Source organism: Ambystoma mexicanum, chromosome 3p (assembly GCF_040938575.1).
Source record: "Ambystoma mexicanum isolate Mex_15411 chromosome 3p, UKY_AmexF1_1, whole genome shotgun sequence".
NCBI lineage: Eukaryota > Metazoa > Chordata > Amphibia > Caudata > Ambystomatidae > Ambystoma > Ambystoma mexicanum.
Window position 1 is genome coordinate 1,220,956,022 of NC_090925.1, and position 22,101 is coordinate 1,220,978,122.

General features: G+C 47.3%; 1 protein-coding gene and 1 long non-coding RNA gene across 8 annotated transcripts in view; one reads left to right on the plus strand and one right to left on the minus strand.

Annotated features, from left to right (window-relative positions):
- SLC4A9 (solute carrier family 4 member 9) overlaps positions 1-22,101 on the minus strand; it is a 1,170,242-nt gene that overhangs the window by 168,181 nt on the left and 979,960 nt on the right. For all 5 annotated transcript variants that reach the window (XM_069652671.1, XM_069652669.1, XM_069652668.1 and 2 more), the window contains one exon: positions 13,918-14,109. In XM_069652671.1, the coding sequence (XP_069508772.1) occupies positions 13,918-14,109 (192 nt within the window). The remainder of the gene's footprint in view (positions 1-13,917; positions 14,110-22,101) is intronic.
- Positions 1-22,101, plus strand: part of LOC138581378 (uncharacterized) — a 229,543-nt gene that overhangs the window by 105,761 nt on the left and 101,681 nt on the right. The window lies entirely within an intron of this gene.

Genomic DNA, 22,101 nt, shown 5'->3' on the forward strand with positions numbered 1-22,101 from the left:
TGACCATTGTTGCTGAATATATCACAATTTACTTACATTTTAACACAAAGCACCCCTTTGGGTACTATTGAAACAGTGGGCTTCATAACTACTCTGGCGGTAGCTGTGCCGGTAAAACCGGCACGGCTGCCACTGGAGTTGCATCCGGGTCTGGCACCCGCGAATTGGCAATTACTAGGTCATGCCGAGTTAGGCGGACATGATAATTGCCCTTTCGAAGGTGCCGGTAGATCCCCATTCCCATTTGAGCCCCATATGGCTCAAATGGGAAGGGGGAGCTCGGATGCACCGGCACCGTTAATAACGGTGCTGGTGCATCCGACGAGCTGAGGTCAGACCTGGCGGGGGCTGTCAAGCACCCACGAGCACAACTCTTACTATGGCGGAACGGTAGCAACGGTGCCGGTAGCTTACCAGCACCGTTGTTACTGGTCCGCCATAGTAGTAATGAGGCCCAGTCTGTGACTAAAGGAATGAATATCCATTTACAACTGTGGGCCACTTTTTCATTGTTGCCTGAGACAGTTTCATGCTTCAGCCCGCCCATGTGGGCCACCCCTGCCCATTTCTTCCAATCTAAAAAAAAAAAAAAAAATCTTTTTTTTTCATGCTGAGCTCTCAGGGCCCCACTGGGATGCACCCGCGGACCCCTAGGGGGTCGCGACCCACAGTTTGAATACCACTGCCTTAGGCCAATGGTGGTGTGTGATGATTGCTGTGAAGAGAAGCCTGTAGGCAGAATCATGGGCTATTTGTTGGGCAGTGGCTGCTCGGGTTCATTTTAGAGAAGGCCATTTTCTTATAGTTGTGTAGTAAGAGGCATTTTCACAAGCATGCCATTAATCACACTACGGCTCCCTATTCTGTAAGTCTGAACATTGTTAGCTATGAACATTGCTGGCTATGAACATTGCTTGCTATGTCCATTGCTGGCTATGAACATTGCTCCTTATGAACAATGCTCACTATGAACATTGCTTGCTATGAACATTGCTCACTATGACCATTGCTCACTATGAACATTGCTAGCTATAAACATTGTGGAGCTGCATCTCTTTCTGTCTGCAGGTGAACCGTATTGCTACTGTAATGACCTCAGGCTTTTCTTTATATGTACATGCTAGGCTTACTGCTTGCAGAGCTGAGTAGATTGCCTCGTCACCCGCGCTCTTCCCCGCCCACCCCTGGAATCCTGACTCACTTGAAATGCGCATTCATCATTGGAGCCCTTCAAATCTTCTAGCAATAACCTAAACTTTTCCAGAAAGACACAGCTTTCACTTAGATGTTTGTGATCTGTAATGCACAACTTGCTAAGATATTGCTTCAGGATGCAAGCATAAGAGCAGGGGAGCATTGGGGACTAAGGTGGGGTAAGAGACAGGATTTGCATACGGGTGTATATAGGCCCGTTCAAATCTTGACTGTTGGTGTATGGCGGTGTCTAGAATATGTACTACTTTCAGTCAGACCATATAGTAACTTGTAATAAATGCAATAATTAAATATAAGTGTAAAGTGTTGTACAATAAGTAATTCGAGTGCAAAAGAATTGGTACCCAGGATTTAATCCAATGAACGTCCTTACTACATGGACAGAACACATGAATGCTGGCCACTGTCCTGGTACAGCCCCGCTCAGCGTGTACATCAACACCGCATATTTGAACACATGTCTCCAGGCCACTTGCCCAACCATATTTGCTATGAATTCAGTACTGGGACTGCTTCCATGAGCGTGTTCTGTTCTTTCTGGTTTTTGATACAGCGAACACGTTTTTCCTTGTGCATTATAAAATACTACTTTGTGTGTGTACCCTAGTAACCTGATCTGTCTCTTTGACACAAGTGACACACCCACTCACCTTTCAAGGGATATAAGATTGCACTCATATAGTATTCTTCTAGTTGCTGTTGCCATGCCTTTAGGCTCATTTCCCAAAATTATCTGCAGTCTTTTTCTGTGGCATGCACACTGTTCTCCATTTTCTGATTTTAAAGAGTTCTAAAAATGTAGTTACATTTATTTTATCAAAGCACATGATTTTGTAGAGGATATACATGGCAAGCTAAATGTTAAATATTAAAGGTATTTATTTCGCGCACTGTCACCAACGGAGCTGGTCCCCAGGCACTCTGGCGGATCTGTAAACAAGAAGGGGCGGGGTTGGGTTAGTCAGGAGTAGATGGAGTGGGAGAGTGAGAGAGGTAGTGTGCTGTTGGCGACTTCAGCTCGGTATACACCGTGCGCTGTGCTTTGGTGTAAGTATTGGACCGGGCCGAGACCATGTGTGCAGTTGGTTCTGTTTATGTGTTGTTAGTTTGTTGCTGATGCAGTGTGGTGAAGTGCGTGCGGTTTGCTGGGCGAGAGTAGGATGTTTGTATTTTCGGGTGATTTAGGTATGCAGAGATTTGAAGGTGGGGTTAGTGGGGAGAGAATCCTGGTTGTGGCACATCTTGTTTGGTTTAAATTATATTACTAACAGTGGGATTAGTTGCTACTATCCTTTCTTGACCGTCTGACTATTGGGGGTTTTAGCACAGCACACTCCCTGTTGTAATCTAATGAACTAAGTATAAATGATTGGTGTGGCTATTCTCCTCCTTCGGTGTCAGAGCAGGGGTTTGATGGCCCCTTTTCCCTACTATCTATGTGAATTGGTCTGCTGGAATGTCAGGTGTGGTACGGTCCAGGATGCAATGAATGAGTCGTCTAAGTGCTTCTGTCTTGGTCTGTCTATTATGTATTCAGTCTTCAGTGTCCTCCCCTTGTGGGTATCTCTCATAATGCCGTATGGTATGTCGTGGAGTGCGTTCCTTAGATTTTGTTTGTATTCGATTGCTGGTTGGGAACCGGGATTGGTATCTTCATTCATCATTGTTTTAGCAGTGTGTGTGATCTTCAGGGTGGTTTTATAGTTACACAGTGAAGAACCAGGATCTGAGCAGTTTCCTGCATAGTAGGTGGTTTATTGTGTTCCGTATATCCTTTGGTAAGTCATTCCAAGTTTTCGGTGCCTGTTGAGAGAAAGAGGATCCTCAGTGTTTTCTTCTGTTGTAGGGTTTCGGTTCCAGGCGAATGTTGTTGCTTGATCTGAAGATTTTTGTTGGCTGATGTAGGCGTCATTTGTCTCTCAGGAATTATGCGCCATGGTTGTGTAATGTGCGTGATGCACATTGATTTGAATTTTATTAGTTGTTTTATTGGTAGCCAATGTAGTGTTTTTAGTGCGGGGGTGATGTGTTCTCTTTGGGGTAGTTTGAGAAGGAGTCTGGCTGCCGCATTTTGTATGCGTTGTAGTTTTTTAAGAAGTCGTTCAGGCATACCCAGGTATAGGCTATTGGCATAACTCTGGACATCACAAGAGCGATGATGGTAAGTGCTTTGTTGGCGAACGACAGGAATGGTAGGATCCTTTTTGCAGTTCACAGGAGAAAGAAGCATTTCTTGAGTAGAGCGTTTACTTGTGGATCTATAGTGAGATTGTTGTCCATCAAGACCCCCAGTTTTTTTACAATCGACGATGGCACTGGGGTCGTACCAAGTTCTCTTGGCCAAGGGATGTAGTTGTTGTCTCCTCCATATTTTGTGACGATCATTATCTCTGTGTTGCCTCTGTTAATTTTAAGGTAGTTCGAGTTCATCTAATTGTATACATCGCAAAGGCAGTTCCCTAGTGTTGCGTTTTCTTCTTGGGTGTCTTATATTTTGAAGATTATTTGTGTGTCAACGGCGTAGTTGTAGCAGCTGAGGCTGTGTCTTTTGATGATTTTGATTAATAGAGATAGGTAGATGTTGAATAAAACCAGGGAGAAAGATTATCCTTGTGGTACTCTGCATGTGGAGTCTCTTGGGTTGGACTTGAAAGGTTTCATCCATATGCTTTCCATTCTGTTTGTTAGGACGGATTTGATCCATAGTAGGGCAGTGTCTGTTATTCCCATTCCTTCTAATCTCCTTATGAGGATGTCGTGGTTGACTGTGCCAAATGCTGCGGATAGGTCTAGAAGTCTCAGGGCAGTACTGTTGTCTGAGTCTGCGTTTGCTTTTAGGTTGTCCCATATTGAGAGGACATCTGATTCCGTGCCTCTCATTGGTCTGAAGCCGACTTGTGCCTATTCTAGTAGGCTGTGCTCTTCTATGAATTCTTGGGTTGTTTTGTATGTGTACATTTCTAGCAGTTTGGCTATGTAAGGGATGCTGGAGATGTGTCTGTAGTTGGATAGGTCCTCTACCTTTTCTGCTGTATCTTTTAGTAGCGACCTGATGTACGCTGATTTGAAGGGGTGTGGTACTTTACCTGTTGAGATCGAAAGGTTGAGGAGATTCCTATGGTATTCCATTGGAGTTCCTTGTTTGAGAATTGATTTGTATATGTCTGGGGGAGAGGGGTCTTCGGGAGAGCCTGATTTGTTGCTTTGATTTACCACTTTGATGAAAGTGTCCACTGATATTTCGGGGAAGCTTCGTAGTTTGTTCGGATGTTCCTCGTGAGGATAGGTGGGGTCTGTAGTGTGACTGCGTGATCTTCTTTATATGGTTTGTTGGATGGTAATGATTTTGTTTTTGAAGTGGTCTCCTAGGTAATTGCATAGTTTCATTGATGGAATTGGCGAATTGGTGCATCCCGGTGGGTTTTTTATTTCATTTATGATTTTGAAGAGTAATTTTTGGGTGTTAGGTGCTTTGAAGATTCGGTTATCGTAGTGTTTCCTCTTCATTTTCTGTATTTCCTTTTAGTATGAGCGGATCTGTTGCAGAAATTTCAGTTTATTTGTTGTTGTTGATCTTCCATTCTAATTCTAGTTTTCGGTTTTTCCTTTTCATGGCGGTGAGTAGTGGGGTGAATCATTTTGCCATTTCGCTGAAGCACATGAGTGAAGTTGTGCCCCCAGAATCCCTTTCTTTGCCCAAATTTGTAGAACTAAGTTCCCCCAGGGCCCACGTCCCTGTGACCCTATTTTGCCCAATATTTGTAGAACTAAGTGCCTTAGGCCCACGTCCTCCTGCAACCCCATTTTGCTCAATCTTTGTAGGACTGAGTGGCCCTGCGTCCCCCCGCGACCCCATTTTGCCTAATTTTTTTTTAATTAAGTGCCCCAGGCCCCGCGTGCTGTGTGCATATCCTCGGCTGCCATTCTTGGTCAGCGCTCCCACCTTCCATCCCGCCCCCACCCTCTGACTGGCTGTGCTTCCCAGCGCATCAAGCCAATGACCCGCTCGTCCCCACCTGCTTCTCTTTACATCGCTGAAGCAGGTGAGTGGAGTTGTGCCCCTGCGACCCCTTTCTTTGGCCAAATTTGTAGAACTAAGTGCCCTCAGGCCCCACGTCCCCCTGTGACCTCATTTTTCCCAATATTTGTAGAACTAAGTGCCCCCAGAACCCACATCCCCCGCATTCCCATTTTGCCCAATCTTTGTTGAACTAAGTGCCCCCAGGCCCTGTGTGCTGTGTGCATCTCCCCGGCTCCCCTTCCTGGTCAGCGCTCCAACCTCTCGTCCCGCCCCCACCCTCTGACTGGCTGTGCTTCCCGGTGCATCAAGTCCAATGACCCGCTTGTCCCCACCTGCTTCCCTTTACATCGCTGAAGCAGGTGAGTGGAGTTGTGCCCCTGCAACCCCTTTCTTTGCCCAAATTTGAAAAACTAAGTGCCCCAGGCCCTGCGTCCCGCCGCAACCCCATTTTGCCCAATCTTTGTAGAACTAAGTGCCCCCAAGACCTGCGTCCCCTGCAACCCCATTTTGCCCAATATTTGTTGAATTAAGTGCCCCCAGGCCCTGCATGCTGTGTGCATCTCTGCGGCTCCCCTTCCTGGTTACCGCTGCCACCTCCCATCCTGCCCCCACCCTCTGATTGGCTGTGCTTCCCGGCGCATCAAGTCCAATCACCCGCTCGTCCCCAACTGCTTCCCTTTACATCGATGAAGCAGGTGAGTGGAGTTGTGCCCCCATGACCGCTTTCTTTGCCCAAATGTGAAAAACGAAGTTCCCCCAGGCTCTGCAGCCCCATTTTGCCCAATATTTGTAGAACTAAGTGCCCAGGCCTGCGTCCCCCATGAATCTATTTTGCCCAATATTTGTTGAATTAAGTGCCTTAGGCACTGTGTGCTGTGTGCATCTCCCTGGCTCCCCTTCCTGGTCAGCGCTTACTGCCTCCCATCCCACCCCGCCCCCACCTTCGGATTGGCTGTACTTCCCGGCGCATCAAGTCCAATGATCCGCTCGTCCCCACCTGCTTCCCTTTACATCGCTGAAGCAGGTGAGGAGTTGTGCCCCGCGACCCTTTCTTTGCCCAAATTTGTAGAACTACGTGCCCCCAGGCCCTGCGTCCCCCTGCGACCCAATTTTGCCCAATATTTATAGAACCAAGTGCCCCCAGGCCCCACATGACCCCATTTTTCCCAATATTTGTTGAATTAAGTGCCCCCAGGCCCCGCATGCTGTGTGGATCTCCCTGGCTCCCCTTGCTGGTCAGCGCTCCCGCCTCCCATCCCGCCCCACCCGCTGATTGGCTTACTCACCTGGCCATAATTGGCCCACTCAGGGCAGCCCTCTGCCCAGCAGCCCCTGTGGCTAAGGGCCCCAAGGCAAAGGGTGGCTCCAACACAGGCAGATCCAGAAAGTGCCTGCAGGTGTCCGTAGGGGAAGCCAATGAAGCCAGCAGTGAACAGACACCAACAAAACTGTAAGTGTGGCATGGGTGGGGTGTAGAGTAATTACTCTACTCCAGAAAGCCCCCGCCACTCTACCTTACCTTTCCATAATGTAAACTGACATAGACTTACACCATGCACACTTAGGGAGAACTATGACCACCAACCTAAATCTATTCATGGCTAGACTGTAAATGTTGTCTTGCATAACATACTAACATACTTGCCAATGTTAACTAGTGCCACACCTAGAGAGAACGGTGAAGATTAGCCAGCCTCACATTTAGACAGGTGTAACAATGTTAGCATGTGCCAAGCTTAGATGGAATCCTTAACTTTATCCTGCGTTGCACCGAGATGGGATCGTAAATGTTAGCATGTGCCACACTTAGATGGAATTCTTATCTTTAGCCTGCATCACATCTAGATAGAAATGTGAATATTACCATGTGCCACACTTACATGGAATTCTTAACTTTAGCCTGCGTCGCATCTAGATAGAAATGTGAATGTTAGCATGTGCCACACTTAGATGGAATTCTTAAATCTAGCCTGCGTCGCATCTAGATAGAAATGTGAATGCTAGCATGTGCCACACTTAGATGGAATTCCTAACTTTAGCCTACTTCGCATCTAGATAGTATTATGAATGCTAGCATGTATCACACTTAGATGGAATTCTTAACTTTAGACTGAGTTGCATCTAGATAGAAATTGTGAATGTTAGCATGCGCCACGCCTAAATGAAACTGTGAATGTTAACAAGTGCCACACTAAGATGTAATAGTGATCACTAGCCTGCCTCGCAGCTACATGGGATATTGAGGATTAGCAGATGTCACACTCACATTAAATAGTGAATGATAGCAGGCATCACACCTAGACATAGTTGTAACGACAGCAATGCCAATGAACCAATCCACTAACAATTTCACCCCTCTGCGTACACCTCTCAAACTCTAACCAAACACAACCACAAGTCTAAAACACAACAATCCGCACAAACTTCACTACACTACAACAACAAAACAAACCACACATAGACTTGCACAACAGCACATGACGACTACTGACCATAAAACGGCCCAAGCCCCGCCAACTGACCCACCGTGCTGGGGCTGCCAACAGCACATCACTGCTCTCTTGCACTTTTCCAGCTTATTCCCACTAACTCACCCCCCTTCCCTTTTTTCAGAGGCGCCAGAGCGCCAGGGGACCACTCCGGTGGTGATAGTGCACGGTACAAATATCCTTTAACATTAACATTGTTCTTTTATATGAGGGAGTAACAGGTTTTTCTTTGGCAATATCGTCTAGGGTTGTTACGATCCAGGTGTGGAGTAAGGTTAATTTTTTGTCCAGGTCAGCTTCTTCCATAATTGTTGCTTGTGGTTTGCTGAGTTCCAGGAGTTCAATTAGGTTGGAATTTTTTATGGTTCTCCAGTTTCTTTTCATGGTGATCAGTGGTTTGTCTTGTTGCTTGTTTATTGGGGCGTCCATTGTGATTATGAATGGAATGATTACGTGGTCGCTGCAGAGTATTTGAATTGGGGGTGCCGTGGTAATGACTTCTTTATTGGGGAAGATCGCATCAAGTGTATGTCCTGCCGAGTGTGTTGCTCCTTTGACTAGTTGCTGTAGATTCATTGCTGCTAGTTGGACGGTTAGAGATTTTTGTGTGGTTGAGATTTCTTCATCGAACCAAATGTTGAAATCTCAGAGGATGATCAGATGATTGTGCTTGATGGCTACCATGGTGATTGCTTCCGCGAAGGTGTCTACGAAGGTTGCATCGTAGGTTGGTGGTCTGTATATCAGTATGAATTTCAGGTTTGTTTTGGGGGTTACTGATATGTGCAGTATTAGGATTCACATTTATCGATGTTTAATGGATCTTCCAGTTTGATACCCAGGTGTTCCTCGTGGATGATTGCTAGTCCCCCGCCTATTTTAGTTTTCCTGTTTGCTTGGATGCATTTGTAGTTTCCAGGCAGGCAGTTGTTGAGGGTGATCTTGTAGTTGTCATCTAGCCATGTTTCAGTTACAAATAGGATGTCAATACCTCCGTCAGATAGGAGGTTGTATATTTCAGTTGAGTGTTTGGACACTGACCTTGCGTTTATTGAATTACAGTGGATTTTCTTGGTGTGGTTTTGTTTATTGGTTGTTCCTTGTTTTGGTTTGTAATTGTTCAGTCTTGGTGATCTGTATTGATGTTGATTGGATGAAGAACAGCGACGTCTGCTTCTTCATTTAAGCGGTCCACTAGGTTGTTAGCATGGCTGTTCAATCGTCGTGCTTCTCCAATGATGAAGATTGGTTGAAGATCAGCGATGGCTTCTTCTTCATTTAATCGGTCTGTTAGGTTAATAGTTGGGTTGTTGGTTACTAGAGGTTCATCATCTTGTCTGGTATGGGCCCGCAGTTGCTGCACTATCATAGTGTGGACCCTTCTGGTTGTGAATCAAGTTGAGCTCAATGAGTTGAGTGCAAGACTAAGCACAGCTAGACTTGAGAGTTCTGTATAGTGGGAGAGAGGCCCACGCCCAAAAGAACAATTGAGTGGGATAGAGGCCTATACCCAACAGAACAATTTGGGTGCAATGCCAAACACAGCTACAGTTGAGACTCAATTGAACAATCGAGTACAATCCAAAAGCATAACTAGATATGAGAGTCCCGCACAGTGAAAGTGAGACCTACGCCCAGCATAACATCTGAGCACAATCTCAGATGCAGCTTGATTTTAGAGTCCTGCACAGTGGGAGAGAGGCCCAAGCCCAACAGAACAATTGAGTACAATACGGAACACAGCTGGATTTGAGAAATAATTGAATAATTCAGCACAATCCTAAAACACAGCTAGATTTGATAGTCCTGTATAGTGGGAGAGAGGCATACGCCTAGTTGAGTGGGATAGAAGCCTACGCCTAACAGAACAATTGGGTAAAATACTAAATACGGCTACAGTTGAGATTCAACTGAGCAATCGAGCACAGTAATAAAGACAGCTTGATTTGAGAGACAAATTAATAGTTCAATAAAATCCTAAAAAACTGCTAGGTTTGAGAGTCCTGCACAGTGGGAGAGAGGGCCACGCCGCAACAGGACAATTGACCATAGTACAAAATACAGCTAGATTTGAGCATCCTGTATAGTAGGAGAGAGGCCTACGGCTACCAGAACAATTGAGTGCAGTACTACACACACCTAGATTTGAGACACAGTTGAACAATTGGGTTCAATCCCAAACACAGCTAGATTTGACAGTTTGGGGGAGAGGGAGGCAGTGAAAAATAATCACAGTGTTTTGGATAGGTTTGCTAAGCGGCTAGGTTTCCGGGGTAGAGTGATTGCTCTACTCCCCACCCAAGACACGCCTACTGTACTGGTCCTAGTCATTGCTGGTTGATGGATGGCCACTGGCTTCCCCTGTTGACACCTGCAGACACGATGTGGAGCTGCCTCTATAAGAGCCACCCTTTGCCTTGTGCCCTTAGCCGCAGGGGCTGCCGGGCAGAGGGCTGCCCTGGGAGGGTAACTAATGACCGACAGACAGTCCAATCAGGGGCAGTGGGCAGGTCTAGGAGGCGGGAGGGGGAGGAAACACGGAAGGGGAAGAGGTTCTCAGGGAGGGAGATCCCACAGAGCGCTAACGGGACTGGGGGCACCAAGATGAAAATAAACAAATTGATGTTCGAAGCTGCACACTCGCCGAACTTAAGGGAGTTTGGGCTTTTCAGCCAGCAGCTGTTTGCCTTCTGGGATTGGTAGTTCGGTTGTCCTCACGATAAGTAGTATGCCAAAGGCCAGCCCTTGGAATACATCTTCTGAATGCACCGAGGTGAGCATATTGCATTTGATTGGCTTAAATAATAGTGACACGTGCAATAGCTTAATCAAGAACCACAACAAAGAGCACTGCTCCCTTGTCGCATGGATGGTCTGACTAGACACCAATGTTGTTGTTGTAAAATAAACAACGCCCAAATCAACTGTTGTGTACTCTATACTATCCTATATCACATGCGAATGTGCATACCATAGACTTACACGTGTGGTTGCTGACTTTTACAGACATTATGTACAATACATATATTTAGCATTAACACAACAGGCAGCGTTAGTATGTAAGTGAGATTTTTCTAAAAAAAAAAGGACCATAATGATGCACAGGGGGTTCCATCCCTTACGATATTGAATTAAAAAATCAGTGCATAACATCAGATATAAAACATTCTTTGCAGTTGTATACATATGACTGTCCCCCACATGCCAGGGCTATTTCTAAACATGTTACATGCCTATTATAAATCAGTGTCATGAGGGTACCTTCTTTACAGAGTAAACAAGCCTCAGCATGAAGACATTAACTCAGAACCATCTCACTGAAATGCCTTTATTTATTTATTTAGTATAGCGCTATGCAGATGCAGCTTCGGGGCGCTTGGCAAGAGCTGAAGAGGGGGTAGAGAGACAGTGAGTAGGCACTGAAGAAAAGATGGTTTTTCAGGAGTTTGGTAATGGGGCGGAGGTTGCCAGGTAGATGTTTCCCAAGAGGAAAAAAGCAGTTCTCATGGGGCTCTACCTGCGAGTTAGGATGTGGAACCGGTCTGGGGCAAGGCCAAGTTTAGTGTCAAAGATTGGAGGTTGCGAGGAGCCTGTTGCAAAGTCCATAAGTGCTGGGTTTTGTCGAGTGTTTGGTGGACAGGGCACATGAAATTGAACTGAGATCGCTCTTTGGTAGACATGAAGTGAAAAGACCATCGGAGCTTGGGGGATGTGAACCCTATTTTGAGTTGCTAGGGTTGAGGCAGGAAGCCTGGCAAACAGGGCATTGCTGTAATCCTGACCTGACACTCGGTAGTTAAGGCAATTGAGATCCTTTGGGTGTGGGAGAGTAGGGGTGAGATTGTGCTACTGGCTTTCAGTTTGTAGCTGGCAGAAGAGGAGATTTTGGAGAAAGGGGCAGAAAGGGAGTAATTGACTCTGTGTTTCCGAGCAGTGCAAGAAGGCTGCGAAGGTGCATCCAGGCTGTTTTTCCAAGGGCATGGACAAGGGCGGACAATGATTTGGAGAAGACCAGGATTTCAATGCTGTGCCATTGAGGCAGAGCCCATTGCCTTTCTCCCAGGAGTTGATGACATTGAGGCATTCAGAGACTTGATTGCACCAGACAGCATCTTCATCCACTTGAAAGAAAATGTGGGTGTTTTCTGCTTAGGGGTGAAAGCACAGGTTGACACGTATGATCAGGTGGGCAAGATATATGATGCAAACGTTAAAGAGGAGGGGAAGAAGGGAGAAGCCTTGAAGATCCACACAAGTGGGGCAGAAGCTGGAAGAGGAGACATGGTCTGGCCTAGTGGAATAGGAGTGATCCGAGAAGAAGGATTTAAACCAGATCAGAGCATTGCTTTTGTCAAGAATGGTTCTTTGCAGGCCCCATATATCATTGCTTCGAAGACTCCAGACATGAATGCTTTGTATGTGTCATACATCATTACTCGACCATGCCTTGCATGTACAAAGCTCATGAATGTGAAAGCTGAGAGTGGAGCTTCTTAGACTCAGCTGGCAACTCTCATTCTAATCACTGAGCATATGTGTGAATGGGGTGGGGAGGGGAAGTGTAGGCGTGGGCATAATTTCTCTTTGCGCTTGCTTCTTGCTCTTCTGCTTGGTATACTTTTCCATAAGCACTATGCACGAATGGATGTCGCGCAGCACGTTGCAAACAATACAAGTGCAGTTGGATGCACAACAGTTAACAGTTGTGGACGTGCGATAGAGATCACAATGCACTGCAGTCAGTGTGGTCTTATATAGCAGCCTCTGGGTGCGCAGTTCCGGCATAGAGGGGGCAGCGAGGAAGTGAGTGGGAGGAAAGGAAATGCACAGGGCAGCACCTGAAGTGTTGATGAGTGTGGACCGGAAGGACCAGTGAGCTTCTAGGGAGCTGCAGGAAGAGACCTTGAGATGTGTCCATCTGAAGGAGAGTACTAGTGTGAGGTTTGAGCCCTTTTTGCACAGGCGCGCATGTGGTTTACATAGTACTGCCCTAATCTTATTCTGAGGAACCCTGTGCTGGAAGGGGTTCACAGGGAACTTGAATCGGATAACTTGTGTCCCCAGTCATGCCAAAACCCTCATCCAATTCCAGCCTCGGCCGAAAAATAAGCAATGCTCTTTTTCTGAGAGAAGAATGTGCTTTTCATTGACTCTGGGCTGTACATTTGCAAAATGTGTACTTTTACTAAAATTGCTGTTTTTAGTCTGTGCTTTGAAATGGTAGAAGTTGACATTTAAATGAGATACGCTGCTCGGAGATATATGCTCATCACATGCACACATTGGGCCTCATTAGGACCCTGGCGGAGAGGGTATTACGCCAGCGTAGTGCATGGCGTACCTCTCCGCCATACTACGAGTTCCCGTAGCGCCATGGAGGTTTTCTCCGCCTGGTTTTACCAGCCGGAGAAAACCATGGCGCTACGGGACCTCGTTGTTAATTACGCCACCGTATTTTACGGTGGCGTAATTAACTCCTTCCCCACTCCCATTATACCCTATGGGGCAAAAATGGGAATGGGGAAGGGCAGAATGGGGATTGGGGATTTACCGCTCCGCCGAGGTCGGAATGGGGCGGTAAATCCGCCAACCCCCATGGCGCTATCGGCGGCTTTCCGCCATGCTTCGCGGTGCATTTAGCACCGCGAAATCCGCCTGGGTCGTAATGAGGCCTTAGTTATCCAACACGCTTCACCACAGTGGTCTTATGGCGCTCAGGCACACACCATACTTGCAGGCGGGTCAGCACCCAGGCAAACTGTTCACTATGTATAACATAACAGGTGTATTTGTAGAGCGCACGTTCACCCCCATAGGGGCATCTTGGTGCTATTGTCAGATAACAGATGCTTATTGTTACCCAACTTAATGGTACTCATTTTATGGACCGTGGAAGGATGAAGTGCTGAGTGGATCTGCCTAGATTCGAACCTGTGTCCATGAGGTCAAACACGTCCCTGTAGTGGATGCATTAGTCCACTGTGCCCAGCCACAGCATCTTATATGCGAGAAACATGGCTGCTAATTCTGCTGGGAACCCTGCACAGACCTGGGGCAAGACCAAGCGGAAATCCGAATTGAGAACAATCCCATATGATAACAGTCCCCTCGTAAATAAAGCAACATAACAGAGAATGCCTTCTATCATCACATCGCCGTAAACAAACGTAAGAGGAGAAATAAAGGACTCACGCCGGTTGGGAAGTATCTGCACGTTTTGAAGTTTTTGAAAATGGTGGAGCAGGCAAAGGTGCCGAAGAACAGGATGAAGCACATGAAGGTGACATCCGGGACATAGTCGCAGCTGTTCCCCGCCAGCACACCGCCAAGGCCTGCACACTCCTCCCGAGTCAGCCGGGACCAGTTCAAGGGTTGTTCATTTAGCTGATGGCAAAAAAAGATACACGGCGTGTTAGCAACTCTAAAGTGCCTTCCAGTGAAGGAAAGCGCACAGAAGCATTCACAAGGCCAGCAGTTTCGACTGTTGTATAGCTCACACAGCTCTGATTGCACGCATACAGACACTCTTAGTGGTGGGGGGCGGGTGCTGAGGGAGGAGCAGACTTCCAGTGGAGAGGGGTGCAGCGGAGATAGGTAAATACATTCATGTGTGAGGATTTGTGATGGAATGAGATCGAGGGAGGATGTGTAAATGTATTTTTTAAAAAAAATGTTTATTGTGCATTTAGTTCCATATAAAAACTTTAAGCACTTAAAAAAAGAACATCAAAAGAAAAAGAAACATAACAGTTATCACATATTAAAAAAACAATTTGCACAATAATCCATTAAATCACGATATATCCAAATTAATAATAATTTCATTCAACATATCCAATTTTTCCCCATCTTCCGTAGCTAAGAAATAAGATGTGTAAATTAATGATTCAGAAAAAATGATACATGGGCGTAGTGTTGTGATGGAGGGATGAATGTACTTTATTGAAGGTGTCTGAATGAAAGAACAGTTAGGGGCATGCGATAGTCTGAGGTTATACAGATGAAGAAAAGCACTTAGGGATGCGTAAATGAGCGTGAGGATGGATAAGTGACTGAGCGTCAGAACAGCGGTGTGACGTCCACAGCAAGGCTGTGTCACGTGACCTCACTGTCTACCATGCCAGCCAGGAAGTGTGAGGATGCATGACGCAGCTCGTGAGGATGCACGAGTGACGGTCCATGTGCACCTGGCAAGTGACAGGATGCAGGGAGGTCTCACAGCAGCAGCCTGGCGTCCCATGTGCACCTGGCAAGTGACAGGATGCGCGGAGGTCTCTCAGCAGCAGCCTGGCGTCCCATGTACACCTGGCAAGTGACAGGATGCGGAGAGGTCTCTCAGCAGCAGCCTGGCGTCCCATGTGCACCTGGCAAGTGACAGGATGCGCGGAGGTCTCTCAGCAGCAGCCTGGCGTCCCATGTACACCTGGCAAGTGACAGGATGCGGAGAGGTCGCTCAGCAGCAGCCTGGCATCCCATGTGCACCTGGCAAGTGACAGGATGCAGGGAGGTCTCACAGCAGCAGCCTGGCGTCCCATGTGCACCTGGCAAGTGACAGGATGCGCGGAGGTCTCTCAGCAGCAGCCTGGCGTCCCATGTACACCTGCTAAGTGACAGGATGCAGGGAGGTCTCTCAGCAGCAGCCTGGCGTGCCATGTGCAGCTGGCAAGTGACATGATGCGGGGAGGTCTCTCAGCAGCAGCCTGGCGTCCCATGTGCACCTGGCAAGTGACAGGATGCGGAGAGGTCTCACAGCAGCAGCCTGGCGTGCCATGTGCACCTGGCAAGTGACAGGATGCAGCGAGGTCTCTCAGCAGCAGCCTGGCGTCCCATGTACACCTGCTAAGTGACAGGATGCAGGGAGGTCTCTCAGCAGCAGCCTGGCGTGCCATGTGCAGCTGGCAAGTGACAGGATGCGGGGAGGTCTCTCAGCAGCAGCCTGGCGTCCCATGTGCACCTGGCAAGTGACAGGATGCGGAGAGGTCTCACAGCAGCAGCCTGGCGTGCCATGTGCACCTGGCAAGTGACAGGATGCAGCGAGGTCTCTCAGCAGCAGCCTGGCCTGAGGAAAGTGATGGGTGTGCTCTGGCTGCCAATCCTACCCGCAGGCCCGTGCTAGGATGTACACAGCTGACAGGGGCTCGGGGGCTACTCCTTGTGATCTAGCATCCTAAATGATACAAGGTCAGGCCAGTAGGGGCTGGTCAACATTTTCAGTGGAGGGGCTGAATTAGTGTAAGGGCCCAAGCGAAGCTAGGGATGCCTAATAAACAGAGGGATCGTATAAGGAATCCCCTTGAGACACTTTTTAATATAATTAATCAGAATTATGGATTTTACAGCACCGTTTTTGAGGAAATTTACAAAATAAAGCCATACAATTAACACATGTTAACTAGGATAACACAAGAACAAATTCCAATAGATGCCAGGTGCCCTACAGTACATAGGAGCATTCCATGATTCCTGCACCTGCAATATATGCCAGATTTATCAATGTAAAACACTTTCATTATATTGCGCCCTCACTCTAGGACAGCATTGCCACTGTAAATCACTTTCATGATGCTGGCCCCCAAAGTATACTTCATGATTGCCACTGTAACACTTTTATTATGCTGCAGCTACACCCACAAGTTATCCTAGCACTGTAGAATGTCACAAACTGTTTCAAAGTTGTCTTGGTGCACAGAAGGAAAGTGCGTGTGCTTCCCTCCAATATAATTGTCTTGACAACATTGGAAGCATTTGAGAAAGTGTGCAACTTTGATGCACATTCTCTCACCTTTCACATGGTATCCATGAAAGGGACAGAAAGGCCCATTTTGTGCATTAAAACATGTACTGTAGTGGTGTGAACCACTGCTATACACTATTCAATACCACAATTGCTAAAAAGACACTGAAAATTAAGGAAATAAAATTGCAGCAAGTGATATCTCAAGAATACCACTAGTGGTATTTTAGAAATACCATAACCGTTACCACCGGATCATTGATATTTCTGTAATTGGGTGGATTCTTTGAAAATACTTCTGGCGACGGTGGTAATTACAGCTGCTATTATTGCTCCCAGAAAATCCAGCCAGACCGTGATGAGGCCTTGATGACACGTGAATAAAGGAAGTCTTTTCTCTGAAGCCAAAGTGAATATACACCATATTTGTTTAGATACAACTTGTATCCATTTTATACTAACAGCAATCATTTGTGAATGGGATGTGCAGAGCTCTCAAGGTACCCCAGATCAGGTGTGGGTAACCCATCCATTCCCGCGTCTGTACTTGCTTCCTGCTACAATGAGACATGAAGCACTACAAGTCCCAGAATGTAACGTAAAAACCAAGACAGATTTGTAGGCACTGATTTTATGCTTTTGTTTAGGCAGGGCAGCATCAAAATACAGCTCTGGTTCTTTTCATATGGCCCTGTCCCCCTAATACTTTCTTGGTGCTAGGTGCGGAATGTCGTGATGTCACTTGGAGTGTTGGTGGGTGACTGTGTCTGTGGGTTCATAAGTGGCAGTTAGATCTAGAAGCTGGCTGGGCAGGACGTGCCAGTGTCTGCGTCCTTATACCTTGCTAACTGGTTTGGAATACATCAAATCACCAACTTACCTGATGTCTGTGGCGTAGTATGTGGCAGGAAGAACCCCAAATCTGTTCACTGGCAATGAGGTGATCTTAATAGCGGCAAGAGGTATGGTCAGAGCTGCTTCAAGGGGGCTGCAGTGGACAGACACTGCCCTCGAGGACTGACATCCACGTGCATAGGGTGGTGCCAAGCGGGCCCAGGACCAGGTGGCGAGGTCCTGAAGGTGCTGTTGGGCCACACATTGCTGGCAGGGGTCAGCAGGAGCTGACGGTGGGCTGAGGACCAGGCAAGCCGTTCCTGGTGGATCTGTGGGGCGGGCGGCGCAGGTACTGTGCCAACAGGAGCTGGCAGAGGGAGGTGTTGGGACAGCAGGAAAGTCCCTGGAAGCTTGTTGGCTGGGCAGCGCAAGTTTCTTGTGTCAGCAGGAAGGTGCAAGATGCAACCACGGGGACCAAGGTGGTCCTGGTGCAGGCGGTGCAAGTGCAGGAACTAGCAGGAGGCAAGGAACGGACAGGGCCACCGTCGCATGGATTTTGCCGGAAGTGATGGAGGGTGACACACCATCGGGAGGCAGCAATGGTGGTGCCTGAGGGCTAATGGCCGGTTGTCGGCAGAGGGAGCCTTCCTCTACAAAGAGCGGGAAAGGAATGGTGGTATCATGCTTTGGTGGCGTGGTCACACAGCATGATCCAGCACGTTGCACAGTATGCATTTGTGATGTAACCGTTGAGAGCAGAGGAGCCCAGGGCAATCCGGGAGAGTGTGAAGCCTGTGCTTTGAGCTTGAGGAGGACTCTGATCGAGGACATTGGAGGCAGTAGTGCTTTGTGCATTCACGGCAGCCCGGTTTCGCTGACTTGCCGGCGGCTGTTCAGGAAGGGGCGCCTCTCTATGCGGCGCCTTCTCCGACGTCTAGAGAGACTCTGGCTCCAGACTCCCTCGCTTTCCAACCAAACCTCCTACTTCTCTTACCACGCTCTCTTCGACTCTTGTCTTGCCTCGGCTAAACGCTCCTACTACTCTAACCTTCTCCACTCTCAAGCCTCCCACCCTCGCCGTATCTTCCAAACTCTCTCTCGACTCCTCTCCCCCCCCACTCCTGATCCCTCCTCCACTTCTACACTTTCTCCCTCTGACTTTGCTAACTTCTTCTCCTCCAAGATTCTTACCCTTCGGCAAAATATCAACTGCTCCTTGGATTTCCCCTCTACTCCTCCCCCCTCTCCATCATCCTACATGTCCTACTTCTCACCTATCTCCCCTTCTGAAGTCTCCACCCTCCTCTCCAAAGCCCACCCCAAGTCCGCCCCAGCGGACCCTCTCCCATCCCTTCTTATCCCTAAGATCTATCCTCTTCTTATCCCCTACCTTACCTCCTTCTTCAACATCTGTCTTTCCTCAGCAACCTTTCCCTCTGCTTTCAAACATGCCACGATCATTCCTATTCTGAAGAAACCTTCTGCTGATCCCCTTCTCACTTCTAACTTCCGACCTATCTCTCTTCTTCCATTCCTCTCCAAGCTTCTTGAGCGTCTCGCCTACTCTCAGCTCTCACCCTTTGTCACCAATCTCTCTCTCCTAACACCCTCCCAATCTGGCTTCCGTCCTAAACACTCTCCTGAAACAGCTCTCACCTATATCCTTAACTCCCTCCTCTCTGCTCGACACACTAAGCAATCCTTTATCCTTATTCTCCTCGACCTCTCCGCTGCCTTCAGCACTGTTGATCATCCCCTTCTTCTCCACACTCTTTCTTCCTTTGGGTTCAAAGACTCCGTTCTCAACTGGTTATCCTCTTACCTCTCTTCCTGCTCTTTTACTGTTTCCTGGGGTGGCCGGTCCTCTCCAACCCTACCTCTAGAATACTGTGTACCTGAGGGTTCGGTGCTTGGACCCTTCCTCTTCTCTCTCTGCACCTCACTCCTAACCCCTGTTATCCCCTCGTTTGGCATCTCCCATCACTTCTATGCTGACGACACTTAACTCTTCCTTTCTTTCTCCTCTCTCTCATCTGACCGTCACCTAAAACTATCTTCCTGCCTTACTGCCATAAAGAACTGGATGTCTTCCCGCTTTCTCTCCCTTAACACTGACAAGACTGAAGTCGTATTCTTCCCCTCCAACTCTCTTCCCCCTCCCTCTCCTCCGCCTTTCATTCACTTTCCTCCCTCTAATCTTCCTATCTCTCTCCATGCTCGTTATTTAGGCATTCACTTTGACTCCTCTCTCTCTTTCTCCAACCATATCTCTCTCACTTCTCGCACCTGTCGCTACCACCTCTTCAATATACGCAAAATCTGTCCCTCTCTCACCTTCCATGCTACGAAACTCTTAATCTCCTCCTTTATCTTCTCCCGCCTCTTCTACTGCTCTTTCTTATTCTTTGGACTACCTATTTCTCATTTCACCCCCTCAAATCTATCTACCATTCTGCTGTTCGTACCCTCTGTCTCCTTACTTCCCGCGACTCCATCTCTGCCTCCCTCTCTTCCCTTTACCTTTCTCCTTGACTATCTCCCTCCCCTCTCTTACCTCCCCACTCTCACCTTCCCCTTCCCTCCTCCTACTCCCCATCACTCCTCTCCCCCACCCAGCCCTATTCCACTATTCTCCCTATTCCCTTCAGTTAATTGCTCTTCTTGCTGTTTTGTTGATTGATTCATATTGTAACTTGCTTCTACCGTTATACTGTTTATGTTTATGTATTAAGTTGTTCAATTGTACAGCGCTTTGGTGTAAAGCGCTTTATAACCAATAAATACAAATACAAATACAAATGCAAGAGGTGCGGTGGACTATGTGCTGTGGAGGGTGAGTCTGTGCCAAGGGGAAACATCTTTGTGATGGGGTTCTGGCCAGCCACAGAACACACAACTTGGATGAACTTGTTCTGGACGTCGCAGGAACTGTGGGTGAGAATGGAATTTGTGTAGTGCATGCCGGAATTACTGTGGTGATTTTCAGCGTTGGGAGACGGAATTGTGGAAACTCTTTGAGAAAGGCAGGGATTTAAAGGTCGAGGAGGAGTAGCTGGTGGACTTTGGTTTGGGCGTATTGGGGCCTGTGTTTTGGAGGTTATGTTTGTCATGTTGTATGTTGTGGCTTCAGGGGTTCATAAAATGTTAGGTAGGATAATGTTTGATATTATGATGCTGTCTATGTGTTGTGGCCTTTTATGTTTAGGCAGGGTCCGGCATGTTAGGTGCAATTTTTATATCTTGAAGAGGGCCAGTTGGGTTATGATGTTCCATCCTTTTTAGGGAAAATTTGGAATCTTGGACTTGTGAGTGTTCACTGTATTGTTGGAAAATCGTTTTTTTTCCTTTTTTCTAGTGGATATGTGGAAATGAGGGTGTGGGGTGTTGGTCAAAAACGTTTTTCAACATGTTTTTGCCATCTGTTTGCTGAATGACATACGTTCAGTTCTTCTGTGTGTGGTGTTCTGTGTATGTCGTTCTATGTTTTGTGGTGGTGCATCTTGTTTGTTTTCAGAATGGTCAGGTGGGTTTTGAGTCTGTGGCTGTTGGTTACAACCGGGTATTGGGATTTGTTGTTTATGACCATGTGAGGTACTTCGGAGCTCCAGGTTGCAATCAGGGATTTGTTGTTATGGACCATTTGAGGTACATGGAGCTGCCGGTTGCAGTCAGGGATTTGTTGTTTATGACCATGTGAGGTGCATGAGGCTATTGGTTACAGTCGGAAATGTGTTTAGGACCATGTGGTGTGCATAGAACTTGACTGCTGGTTACAGTCAGGCGGTTCTGAATTTTGATGATCTCAGAATGGCCGGGAGGGTTCTGAATTTTTGGTGGTTTCAGAATGGCTGGATGGGCTCTGTATTTGGGAATTATACTGTTGGTTAGAGTCTGGGTTGGTTTCAGAATTGCCGGGTGGGTTCTGAATTTTGGATTCACTGATATTACTGTATGTGGTTACCACCAGTGGTGTCATCAGTATGGCAGGGTGGTTTGTTGACTGTTGGTTACGGTTAGAGTTGGAGCTTGGTTAACATTTGGGTACACTATGGCGTTGCCCTGTTGTCTGGTTTGGTGGGTGCAGTATAGTATGCAAGGCTCCAGATTTCAACTGTTACAGTTTTTCATTTTTTCCTTTTTTTTCTAAACATTTTTTTTCACATACAAAACAAACAACAGGTCAAACAACAAGTGTCCATGATGTTTACATGATGTCCTTTGTGTGCAACAGTCAATATTGAATATAAATGTTGCTCGTGCACCTGAAACTTAAACACAACCAATGAGAATCTATGACATGCATAGTTATTTGGTTACAATTCAACGCAGTCTATAAACAATTGACTGCAACGTTAATAGATCCCAGCTGTGTCCTCCCTATTCTATAACATATGTCCTTCCTAGGCGGATGATGCTTCGCAGGTGAAAGTGTTCACTGGGACGTATTATCAGAGGGGCGAACATTGCCTGCGTCAGTGCGTTCCAAGCAGCCACATCCATGCTTCCTTCCCTCACCCCACTCTATACTGCTCTGTACCACTCTGTGTTCTCAGCCATCGACCAGCGCTTTAAGTGAGCTCACCATGCTTCAATTCTGCGTTTGGCCAGCACACAGATCAGATCCTTCATCCTAGTGAGGTTTGTCGTATGCTTTTTCCCTCTCGGGAACATCCCCAACCACCCAGGCTCTGGGGGCCATGTGTGCACCTGTATCCCTCCCCTAGTCACTTTGTCTGCTACCGCCTGCCAGAACTTTCTGATCACCGGGCAGGCCCAAAACATGTGTATCATATCTGCCACGTCATGGG